General features: G+C 54.8%; 1 protein-coding gene across 1 annotated transcript in view; it reads right to left on the minus strand.

The window, feature by feature from the left end:
• POLE (DNA polymerase epsilon, catalytic subunit) overlaps positions 1 to 11667 on the minus strand; it is a 47721-nt gene that overhangs the window by 11972 nt on the left and 24082 nt on the right. The window contains exons 26-39 of the mRNA XM_029921226.1: positions 10767 to 10981; positions 8278 to 8380; positions 7807 to 7887; positions 7579 to 7701; positions 4427 to 4639; positions 3974 to 4183; positions 3624 to 3767; positions 2279 to 2419; positions 1961 to 2114; positions 1777 to 1883; positions 1442 to 1618; positions 1136 to 1359; positions 819 to 1039; positions 359 to 563 (exon numbers count right to left, since the gene is read on the minus strand). Coding sequence (XP_029777086.1) covers positions 359 to 563; positions 819 to 1039; positions 1136 to 1359; positions 1442 to 1618; positions 1777 to 1883; positions 1961 to 2114; positions 2279 to 2419; positions 3624 to 3767; positions 3974 to 4183; positions 4427 to 4639; positions 7579 to 7701; positions 7807 to 7887; positions 8278 to 8380; positions 10767 to 10981 — 2318 coding nt within the window. The remainder of the gene's footprint in view (positions 1 to 358; positions 564 to 818; positions 1040 to 1135; positions 1360 to 1441; positions 1619 to 1776; positions 1884 to 1960; positions 2115 to 2278; positions 2420 to 3623; positions 3768 to 3973; positions 4184 to 4426; positions 4640 to 7578; positions 7702 to 7806; positions 7888 to 8277; positions 8381 to 10766; positions 10982 to 11667) is intronic.

Consider the following 11667-nt stretch of genomic DNA (forward strand, 5'->3'; position numbering starts at 1 on the left):
CCTCTGCCCTCTCCCTCCTCACTGTCCAAACCCTATCACTGGGCCCTCATGTGCACCCTCAGGCCTTACTCTGCACTCAACACTTCCACCACGCCGAGGGCCACAGGGAGGAGCCAGAACGGTGCCCGGAGGGCGGCAGAGCCCAGCGGCTGCAGGAAAGAGCCTTGCCCCACGTGGAGTGCTGGCTGCCGCCCTGGGGAGAGAAGCCCCGGTAATGGTGGTTTAGCTCTTGGTTTCCCAAAACCAGGGCAGAGGATAAATAGGTTTCTAATGCTCCTTCTAGATCCCAAACTCAGCCACCCCGTCTCGGGAGAGGACAGGGCACACAACTGAAGGCCAGGCGGCGCTCTCAGGGCACCTGAACGTGCTGGAGCAGAGGGCCGTCTCGTCGTAGCTGGCAGGGGTGCCGGCGGCCTGACTGCCGGAGATCATGTCCTCCAGGGAGGCCTGCTGGATCACGTCGAAGCTGACGCCCACGCTGTCAGCCCCCTCCATATCATTGACGTGGTGTGACTGCAAGATGGTGTTGACGGCCAGGTTCTGGATGTCCAGCTCCACGCACACTGCACACAGAGACACCCCTGTGGTGCCCGCGGGCCGACCGCAGCAGGCGCGACTTCAGGAAACACACCTCACCGGGGCAGTCGGGGTGGCCGGCGACCTGTCGCCGAGCGACTGAAGAGCCCAGCCCCGCTCATCCCACACCTGTGGACGCTCCTGCAGGCTCGGTGCCCACATGGGCGTTCCCGCCTCCACAGACTGGCAACACATGGCAGAAACGCCAGCAGCCAGGGACCCTGCGCGCCTCAAGCACCCACCCGTGGAGTAGCAGCCTGGACAGTTGATCTCCAGGCTGGCCTGGTCGTCGAACTCCATAACGAGGCGGTTGTCGTCGGCCTCCTTGCCGCCCAGATCAGGGCGCGCCGTGGGGGACAGCCAGAGCAGGTGGTTGTGGCGCTGCAGGTGGCGGGCGAAGAAGAGGTCGGAGCCGAAGGTGGAGATGTCCTCAGGCAGGTTCCCAATGGGGATATGGAAGTACCTGCAGAGGGCGTGGGGTCAGCCCCAGGGAAGGGATGGGCGAACGGGGAAGAGCCAGAGTACAGAGACAGGGAGAAACCCCCTCCACGCCGCCCACCTGCTCATCTCAAAGGCCTGGGACAGGCAGGTGTCCAGGTTGAGGTAGTGGCGGATCATGCGCCGGGCTCCGAGGCGCTGCCAGTCCAGGACTCCGTAACTGATCCTATCGACCACATGGACGGGCACCAGCGGGAACTCCTCCAGGACGGGCACCTCGCCAGCCAGCCTCTTCAGCTCCCAGTTGGACTGAATGGCGATGAGGGTGGGCCCACGGCGCTCCTCCTGGACGTCAGAAAAACAAGCGCTAGCGGGGGCCCTGGGGGTGGTGGGAGGGGCTCGCGCACAGAAGCCCGACCTCACTCACCTTGTAGGCCAGCAGGAAGCGCTGGATGGCTCTGCAGATAGTTTTTAAGTCGGTTTCAGCCCGAACTTCAAAAGTGTGTTTGGGTGGAGGCAAGAGCTCGGGGCCCACTTTCTCCATCAGGAGGCTGTGCTCGGCGGAGTACAGGGCACCGAGGCTGGGCATCTGGTTGCTTCGCACCTGGACGGTGGGGGCCACGTCAGCCCTCTCCCCGCGCAGGTGCAGTCACAGAGATCCCTCTGGGGCTCCCCTTAAAAAGCCATCACCACAGGCACAGGGGGCAGAGGCCGCCCTGCCCAGGGGTCTGTCCCTCCCCAAGCCCCTCGCCAGGAACTCACGGTGTCCAGCACGAACACACATGCCTTGCGCTGGGAGGGCACAAACAAGCCGAAGAGTGCCTTGTGGCCCTGCGCGTGGTGGTACAGGTAGAGGTGGCGGATGCTCCCTGCAAGACAACACGGACGTCAGCCTGACGCGCGTGGGAGGCCAGGCCAGGGCAAGAGCAGCGGGCACACCTCATACCTGGTTCCAGGTAGCTGAACTGGGCCAGAGAGCGCATCTCTAGGTGCTCAAGAGCGAAGGTGTCCGCTTCCCGGCCTGAAAGGTGTCTCGCCAGCTGTTTACTGACCACACACACACAGCCCAGCTGCACCAGGGCCCGGAACAGTAACGGAACCTGGGAGAGGGGCAGACAGGGCAGGGTAAGGCTGCTGCCCACGGGTCAGCAGCAAACACGCAGCTGGAATTCACCAGGAGGGCGGCCCATAGCTGGGCTGCCGGCCCGTCCACGCCACACGCAACTTCCCTTCCTCCATTCCGCCCAGCTGGGAAGACGGTTACCTGCGTCTCGTACACGCCCTCGATGTCTGGGGCCGACAACTCAGTATTGATCTCGTTGATATGCTCCTGGTACATGTCCTCGGGCACCGAGTACTCGTAGAGGTTGTAGACCATGTTGGAGCGAGGAAGCACTCGACTGACCTGGTGACAACAGGACACCAGCCTCGCTGCAAGGCTCAGTGGGGAAGTCTGTTTCACACACACACTCCATGCACTCTCTCACACCTATGCGCCACCTCTTAAATAGTCTTAGGGCTTGTGCAGCCGCAGCCACATGTGAGCCCCCAAGAGCTCATCTCTCCTAATGGGTAAAACCAGAAGCTGTGGCTGTAACTTCGAGAAGCAGCCTGTGGCTCCCAATTAGCATAGGAACTATGGGATGGCGAGGGGCGGTGTCCCCAGGTTATTTTCCTGCTCTCTGGTGGCCAGAGGACTGGTGTGGGGGAGCCGGAGGGCGGGGGAACCCCACAGAGCAGAGCAAGGCACCGAAAGGGAAAACATCCCCATGAAAAAGATGTTCTCCGAGGTTGCGATGCAGCACCACGTCCAGGAAAGCAACGGGAACCCCAGACCGTCTGTTCTCCGCCGTCCTTCATGCTCCCCACCCTTCCTAGGGCGGCAGGCGGAGAGTCACCTCCAGAGCCTGGGCGGTCTAGTCCCAGTTACAAACTCACACATTTTGTCTCAACTAGACGTCTGCGTGTCCTGCACGTCCCACAGCCCAATGAGAAACGCACGCCGACAGCCTCCACAAACGAGCTTTGGGCAGAGCTAAACTGTGGGTTCCACAACAGGCTAACCCACAGGCAGAATGCAGGACCGGCGGTGAGTGAGGGCTGGGTGAGGGGACGGTTTGCTAAGGGTCCGCGTTGGTTCTGAGGGAGATAAAATGCTCTAGGACTGGCTGTGGCAGAGGCTGCAGGACCGGACGCATGAAAAGCCACTGAACCTCACATTTTCACCGAGCGAACCCTGAAGCACGTGGAGTGTGCCCAGGGAGGCCGCTAACATCAGCGGAGCCTATGGGGACAGCCTATAGCCACTGGTCCCCTCGTCCCTCCCCTGCCAGTGGACATCGGACACGAGAAGACAGCTCACCCAGGACACCAGCAACTCTGTCCCTGAGCATTCGCTCTGCACCTGGTGCTTCACAGACACCGTTTCAATCCGTACAGCACCCCGAGAGGGTTCTCCGGCACACCCCGCTCAGCGTCACACAGCTCACTCGGCCTTTCTGTCCGCTAAGTCCCATCCTTTAAGCGGCTCCCTCCCCTGCTGGGGACGCCACCTCAGAGGCAGAGCTGACAGCTGACCACAGCAACCAGCAGCATCTGCTGCCCCGTACCTTGCGGTATGACGGCCCCTCCTCAGCTTTGGCCACCCGCTGGTTGACGTAGAACTGGCGGGGGATGTTCAGCTTGATGCAGTACAAGTCGCTGCTGATGACGGCCCACAGCCTGAACAAGCCGGCCTGGCTGGTCTCACTGATCTGGAACGGAAAGAGAGCCGACCGTGTGTCACCCCGACCCAGAGTGCGCTCACCTCCCAGGTGCTCACCAGCGCCAGCCCCAATCACAGGACACAAAAGTAAAGACGGGTCCCCAGGATCGTGAGCCAGCCAGACTTCCCTTTCCATGGGGTGTGATGGCTGCCCCTGCGGAGCATCCCACCCCCCAAACTGGTGGAAGTCTGCACCTGCACAATCTGCCACGGAAGGTCCAAAATGCTGCGGGCGGTTCTTTGCAAGAAGCCCCCCAGCCCGGTGGCGGACCTCTCGCGGACGGCCCCGGGCCGAGGGTCGCCCTCTGCTACCTCCAGACGCCGCCTCTTCTTGCGAGCCAGGCGCTGCCGGGCCTGCAGCTGCCACTTCTTCTTGTGGAACCGGAGCCAGACCAGCCACTCTTCCTGGGCCGGATGGTGAAGCAGGTCAGGAAGAGGGTGCAGCCAACCCCGCACCCAGGAGCACTCAGTAAAGCGGGAGAGCCTCGCACAGCTTCCCAGTGAGGGCGTCTCGGGGGAGGACTGGATGTCCCCCCGCCCATGGCAGGACCCTGAGCTACGTGGCAGACTCGACGGGAGACTGAGAGCTACAGCCCGGGCCCGGCTGCGGCCGCTGCTCCCCTCCCACCGGCCAGGCCGGCTTCTCACCTGCGTGGTCCCGAGGGCTGGAGGCGGCCCCAAGATCTCCTGCCAGGGCACCGTCAGCTCCAGGTCCTGCGACTCTTCCTGGCTCTCCCAGAGGACGCGCTTCCTCTTGGTGGCCACAGGGACTGCCGAGTGCAGGGGCTTCACCAGGCCAAAGTCCTCCATGTCGGGAGCACCGAGGCTCTGCATGCCTTCTGGGGCCTGGGCCACGCCCACCTGCAAAGACCCGAAGGAGACGGAAAACACCATCTCTCAGGAAACTCCACCTCTAGAAATAACGCCATACGGGGATCAAAAGAACAGGCTAAAATACTTGTACACAAAGTGTGCATTTATTGACGGATCTGGTTCCAATTCCTAACAGTGAAGAGCTCAAGTAGAAAATATCACTCGAGTGCGAGGACGTTTTCCCTTGTTTGCCCTGGGATTCTCTCCTCCTCGTAAGAGATACAATACCGCAAAGAAAAGGTCCTCTCTTTCATTGCCAGCCCCCAGTGCAGCGGCCGTCACGCCCCAGGCATTCTGGGCCCCCCTCCCTGCCCACGAACACCTACCGAGTATGCTGCAGGGTCGGGGCCTGGGGGGCGGGGGGCACAGCCCACCGCAGCCTGTTCTCTCACCACTGACCTGCTCTGAGATGGACCGCTACTGACCATGTAGACCTGGTCCATTCCAAAGCGCTAAGGAGCCTTTTCCTCTTTTCTTGTTCTCTGAAGTGATCTACTTAAAAAGTTGAGTAAAATTCCTCTGAAAAACCATTTGATTTGTTTCTTTTTCAACTGTGATTCAATGCTTTAATGGTTAAAGTTCTTTTTCTTTTTTTTTATGCTTATCTTGAGAGAGAGAGAGAGAGAGAGAGAGAGAGAGAGAGAGAGAGAGAGAGAGAGCGCGCGCGCGAGCAAGCGCATGAGTGGGGGAGGGACAGGGAGAAAGGGAGAGAACCCCAAACAGGCTCCATGCTGTCAGCACAGAGCCTGACATGGGGCTTTGAACCCACAGTGAGATCATGACCTAAAGCTGAAATCAAGGGTCAGACACTTAACCAAATGAGCCCGCCCCATACCCCCTAATGGTTAAAGTTCTATTCAGGTTTTCAGGCCAGCGTGAATAATTCCGTACATTCCATCTAAGTTCCCACTTGTTTGATAAGGAAAGGTAATTCCTTACATTGTTGTGGGTTTACTACATCTACAATCATGTTTGTTTTTGTTAAAAACAAACAAACAAACAAACAAACAAAACCAGGGGGGCCTAGGGGGCTCAGTCAGTTGAATATCTGAGTCTTGATATCAGTTCAGGTCATGATCTCACGGTTTGTGAGTTCAAATCTCATGTCACTGACAGCAGGAAGCCTGCTTGGGATTCTCTCTCTCTGCCCCTTCCCTGCTCTTTTTCTCTCTCTCCGAATAAACATTTAAAACACTTAAGAAACATAAAGATTTCTCTATCTTAACAAAGATCTACTTCCTAAGTGTTTTCAAGGACTAAGGTTTGGGTTTTACCGTGTCCTTCATTCCTGCTCTTGCCTTTGGATCTTCTCTCCTTCCACCTCCAGGGCTCGCTCTGCTGTCCTGACTCTTCAGCTGGAAGCTTATCTAACGGGTCTTCCTTTCCTACTGTCTATCTATGCAGGCTGCACATAAGTGCTCTTTACTTGCACACTATACCAATTTTGGTAGGATTAGTACTTTCATTAAGTATTTCTAATACCCATATGGCTTCTTTGATCTAGGAGTTATTTGTAAATATTTCTTTTTACTTTCCTTTTTTTAAAAAAATTTTTATGTTTTTAAATTTATTTTTGAGAGACAGAGAGAGACAGCATGAGCAGGGGAGGGTCAGAGAGAGAGGGAGACACAGAATCTGAAGCATGCTCCAGGTTCTGAGCCAGCTGTCAGCACAGAGCCCAACACGGGGCTCAAACCCACGAACCGTGAGATCATGACCTGAGCCGAAGTTGGCCGCTTAACTGACTGAGCCACCCACACGCCCTTTTTTTTTTTTAAATTTCCAAGCAAAGCGGTATATAAACTATTTAGAATCTGCTGCAACCTGCTTTTTGGCATACATGTGGTCATTATTGTATGTGTTCTTGAAAAGAATCTGGATCTCCTAATTACTGAGTGCAGAGTTAGATTTATTCACTGAATCTAGTTAGTTATAAAACATAGTTGGTTGACTATGTCATTCCAACCTTACATACCTTTACTAGTTTTTGGTCTGCCTGAACTGTCAATTGAGAGAGATTTGCTAAAATCTCCCACACTGACTGGATGTTACTTCTAATTAGGTAAATTTTTATTTAATTTGAAACAAAACTATTAGAAGTACTACATATTTCTGGTGAACTGTGACTTTCAGTATTATTTAATAACCATCCTGTCCCTACTAATACTTTCTGGCTTAAAGATGATTTTGCTGGCGTTAACACAGCTCCATGAGCTTCAGTTTGGTTAGCACTTACCTGATATGTGCTTTCCGACCTTTCAAATCTTTCTGTGCCCTCACTTTTTAGAGGCCGCTCTTTTTTTGTTTTTATTTTAAGTAAGCCCCACCCAGTGTAGGGTCTGAACTCATGGCCCTGAGATCAAGAGTTAGATGCTTAAGCGACTGAGCCAGCAGGTGCCCCAGGGATAGCTCTTATAACGAAGATAAAGTTGGACTTTAAAAGTCCAACCTGAGAATCTGGGCTTTGGCAGGTCAATCTGTATGCTGCTCTGGTTTAAAGCTCACTTGTTTGGGGGCGGGGAAAAAACAATAGAAAAATAACGTTCACGTTGCATCTCCAGTAGCTGAGAATTCTCTCTTGGCGCTCCTGACGTCAGCCAAGCCTTCACTGCGCTGCCGTCAGTGCTCTCTAGGGCTTCTCCAGGCTCTCACTGCACGGGTTAGAAGGCGGCGGTCCCCAGGCCCAGGGACGCACGGAGGCTCATGCCCAGGCCTGCTCGACTCCTACAGAACACAGTCCTTCTCCCTGACACATGGCCCAGGGCTTCCTGTTCCAGAGCCCCCAGGGGGAGGTAACTGTCTGTCAGGTGCACGGTTTTGGAAAGAAAAAAACACTCTAGACACTGAAATGGGAGCATCCACGCTTGGACAGCACGGGGCCCCCACGGGGCCCCACAGGCGAGGCCCGCTGGCCCTGGGCCCACTACCTGTCTCCTGCCTTCGAGAACGAAGAGCTCACTGATCTTCTTCTGCTTGCAGATGTCATTCTTCTCCAGAAGTTTCTTGTGCAGCCAGTCAGGGTGCTTGACGCGGGGCACTGGGTTCTTCACCTACATGAAGGGGACACCGATCGCCTGACTGCTAGCAGGGCCCAGGCCCAGGTGTCTGTGGCTTCTGAGCCCCATCGGGCCCTGTCTGCACGGGTGGGGCCTCACCTGCTGCAGGGCCGCAGGGATCGTGATGATCTTCTGGATGGCGCTCCCTAGGCGCTCGATGTAGTAGTCCCAATCCAGGATCTGGGTGCACGCCAAGAGGAGACCTCAGAGAAGAGCAGCAGCAGCCCGTGCTCCACTCTGTACCAGGCACCCCGCTGAATGCTTCCTGCGTCATACCTACCCCACCTAGAAATTCTGGGACAAGAGGTACCCACTTCACAGAGAAGGAAACCAAGGCGGAGCACTGAAAGGACTCCCAGGATGATCAGCATCGGAACCTGCAGCAGAGTCTAAGTGCTGCCCAACACTGGCCTTTCCGGTTTTGCCCTAAAGCAAAACTACCTCCTCACCACTGTGTACGACAGGAGGACGCCGAGAGTGGAGACTCAGACAAAACGGTGACCGAGTCGGGGATCCTGTGCTGTCCATTCCTCCTCCTAAACTTCTCAGAGCACAGAAGTCGGCACTCACCGTCCGAATATCAAAGTCTTGGAGGGAAGAACTCTTAAGCCATTTCCGGAGAAAATGCTTCCTCACCATGGGCTCTGCCTGGAAAATGGCGAGCGGGATGGCCCTGGGTGAAAAAAGGCACAAAACTCACCAACACGAAAACCTCCCTAACTCTGGCCCCAGCACTTACCAGTGTAAGTGTATTTCACATAGATATAAGGACTTAGAACCTAGCTTATAACCTCTTTCATTTAACGACATTGTTTTGTATAAACTACAGCTAACATCTAATGTTTATCATATTCAACAACTAAAAATCCCTCACTGTATTAAAATACCACAGCTTAATGCACGACCCCTCCACTGGTGGCCCTTCGGTCTGGGTCGTCTGAGCACTGTTAGCAGAGCTATTGCCAGAGTCTCCGCCAGACGACATGCCCCTGTGCGCGACTGCAATCAGACGTCGCTAAGGTGTCACTCGGAGACAGAGAGGAGTCCGTCTGCTTTCCTGGAGGAACGCGCCAGTTCCCACGGCACTAGCAACACAACAGGGCAATGTCAACTCCCTTTCCTTTCACTGGCAGAAACAGTTGCTCTGTGAATTTTATAAACACAAAGAAACTCAGAACACAACACAACTCTGTGCACATACTGCTAGTGCTACCGAACTTCAGGCCCTGCCATTTTACCTCACGTGTGAGAAAATAAATACGTCCTCACAGAGATCAACACGGTCCCTGTTGTGCTGTTTCCCAATCCCCCGCCTGCTCCAGGTGTGCCCGTAAACAAACAAGAGCCTCGCCCGGGCCTCCAGATGTTACGCAGGTGGAAGGACAGTGGCTGTGCCAGCTGTGCATTTACCACGCAGCTGCGATTCAGTCGTCCAGTGTCCGCAGAGCATTCCACTGCGTAAAGAACTCATCTGTCCATTTTCTGACTGACAGACACTACGGCATTCCCAGCGTTGGCGATTTAACGCAATGTAAACCACAGGGAAAATCATCCAGGACACATGCCCAGATGTGCTCAGTTGTGAAGGGAATCCGGCACCTTCTAGCACATCATGCATCGCTGGCTTCTCCAGAGTGACCATCACCATGCTCCTGTCTACAGGTATGACGGCTGGTAACACCACACTTCTTTTCTGATTACTGAGTTTGAACATTTTTACATGCACTGACCATCGACTTTTTCACTTGCGAACTGCCAGTTCATAGGAGTTGCCTACTTTCTGTGTTGCCATTTTCTTATTGATATATAGTAATTCTGTATTTTACTTTGTATGTCATCTGTTTTAGCCTTAGGTCAAATTCCGTTTATTAGAATGGGGGGGATTTCTTTTTAAGGAAACATTTGCTATGTGTCATTCATTTGCACCGCACCGGCCCCTGCTCCAGACGTTCCTAGCACAGGTGAGAACGCAGATTACCGACGTTTCTAGCTTATCAGTTACTGCTATACTACAAACCATCCAAACTCCATGGATCGAAATAAACAAAATCAAACTGTTTTGGCTTATGAGCCTGTGATTGAGGTGGTCCTGCCCGGGCTCACTCGTGTCGCCACTGTGGCCTCCCCTGCAGGTGAGGCGGCTGCTGCTGTCAGGCGGGCCTCCCTCTGCACAGGACCCCCCAGCTCCCAGCAGGTGAACCAGGCAGCCAGAGGGCAAGTGCTCCCGCAACCAGGGCTCAAGTCACGGGACTGCCCAGACTCCGGGCAAGGGAAGGGGTGTCATGGGAGGCATCGTTGTGGCCATCTTTGAGCCACTTTCTCTTGTCGGTGCCCCGCGCTTGCCCCACCTGCCCGCTGTGCTCGAGGCTTGTCCGCAGAGCCACTTACAGTCCCTGAGCCCTTGGGGGGAAGTCCTGCCAAGGTCATACGTTGATGGGCAGGAAGAAGATGTATCGCTCTAGGACGCCATGCCTTCGACACACTTTCTCCTGTCTCATTCACACGGTCCCTGCATGGCTCAAGCAGCCTGATGAGCAACAGGGAGACATGAGGACCACTGCTGACCTGGAAGATTCCACGGTCAGGAGTGGAAGATGCCGTCTGATAGGACCCTTGGCTATTATGCTGAACGCGTTTCAGAAGCTGATGGACATTTCTGTCTGTCGGTAGAGAGCTGGGGCCGCAGCACTGGCAGTGCCGCGGAGGCTCAGACGCTAGAGCATTCCGTGCAGCTCGCCAGAAACACCTCTCCAGCCAGGGTGGCTACAGTCTCGAGTGAGTGATCCAGGGCCTGAACCCTGTGATGGCACCCATCGTAGCTGACCCCCACCCAAGACACCCTCACATCTCCAGGCGTGACAGGGTTCCTTCAGTCTAGCTCCCCACACCCCGGTTCTGCCGCGGGCCAAGGCCAAGTCCCATCTTCCACACCTGACCACCCCCCTCTACACAAGGAAACTCACATTGCTACAAACAGAGGACCCACACCAGACTCAAGCTTCCAACCTGAGCGTCCAAAACTCTAAGGGCATCCCTTCCTTAACCCCAGCAACCCTTACCTCTCTGTGACCGGAGAGCCCTCCGGCTTCCGGGAGATGATGTAGCGGCAGCTCAGCCCCGCGTCCTTCACCATCTGATCCCCCAGGAACTCAGCCAGCCGCTTGGCTGTGCTGATAGACGTGGACTTCTGCTCCCCATAGTCCTCCAGCCTCCGAGACATGGAGCGGTTCTCAGAGATCAGCTCAAACAGCTCAGAATCAGGCATGTTCGCGGCCTGAAGAGAGAGGCAACAGGCACATGACACAGAAGGAACAGAGCGCGACCCCAAGCTCCCTGGGATGTCTGCCCCAGAGTCGCGAGCTTCTCCGGCCTGATGGGCTGAAGGCAGCAGTGCAATACGGCTGTCTCATGCCAGTGAGCAGCCCCACTACACACCCACACACAGCACCTGAACCCCCGTTTCCTTAAACTATGCAGAAAACATTAAAAAACATTTATTAGCAGCGGAAAGAGAAATCAAGAAACTGATCCCGCTCACAATTGCACGAAAACCCATAAAATACCTGGGAGCAAACCCAACCAAGGATATAAAAGACCTGCATGATGAAAATTATAGAAGACTTATGAAAGAAATTAAAGAAGACACCAAGAAATGGAAAAACATTCCATGCTCATGGATTGGAAGAATAAACATTGTGAAAATCTCATTACCACCCAAAGCAACCTACACATTCAGTGCAATCCCCATCAAAGTTGCACCAGCGTTCTTCTCAAAGCTAGAACAAGCTATCCTCAATTTCGTATGGAACCACAAAAGACCCCGAATAGCCAAAGTCATATTGAAGAAGAAAACCAAAACGGGAGGCATCACAATCCCAGACTTTAGCCTCTACTACAAAGCTGTCATCTTCAAGACAGTATGGTCTTAGCACAAAAACAGACACACGGACCAATGGAATA

This window comes from Suricata suricatta, chromosome 14 (assembly GCF_006229205.1).
Source record: "Suricata suricatta isolate VVHF042 chromosome 14, meerkat_22Aug2017_6uvM2_HiC, whole genome shotgun sequence".
Lineage (NCBI taxonomy): Eukaryota > Metazoa > Chordata > Mammalia > Carnivora > Herpestidae > Suricata > Suricata suricatta.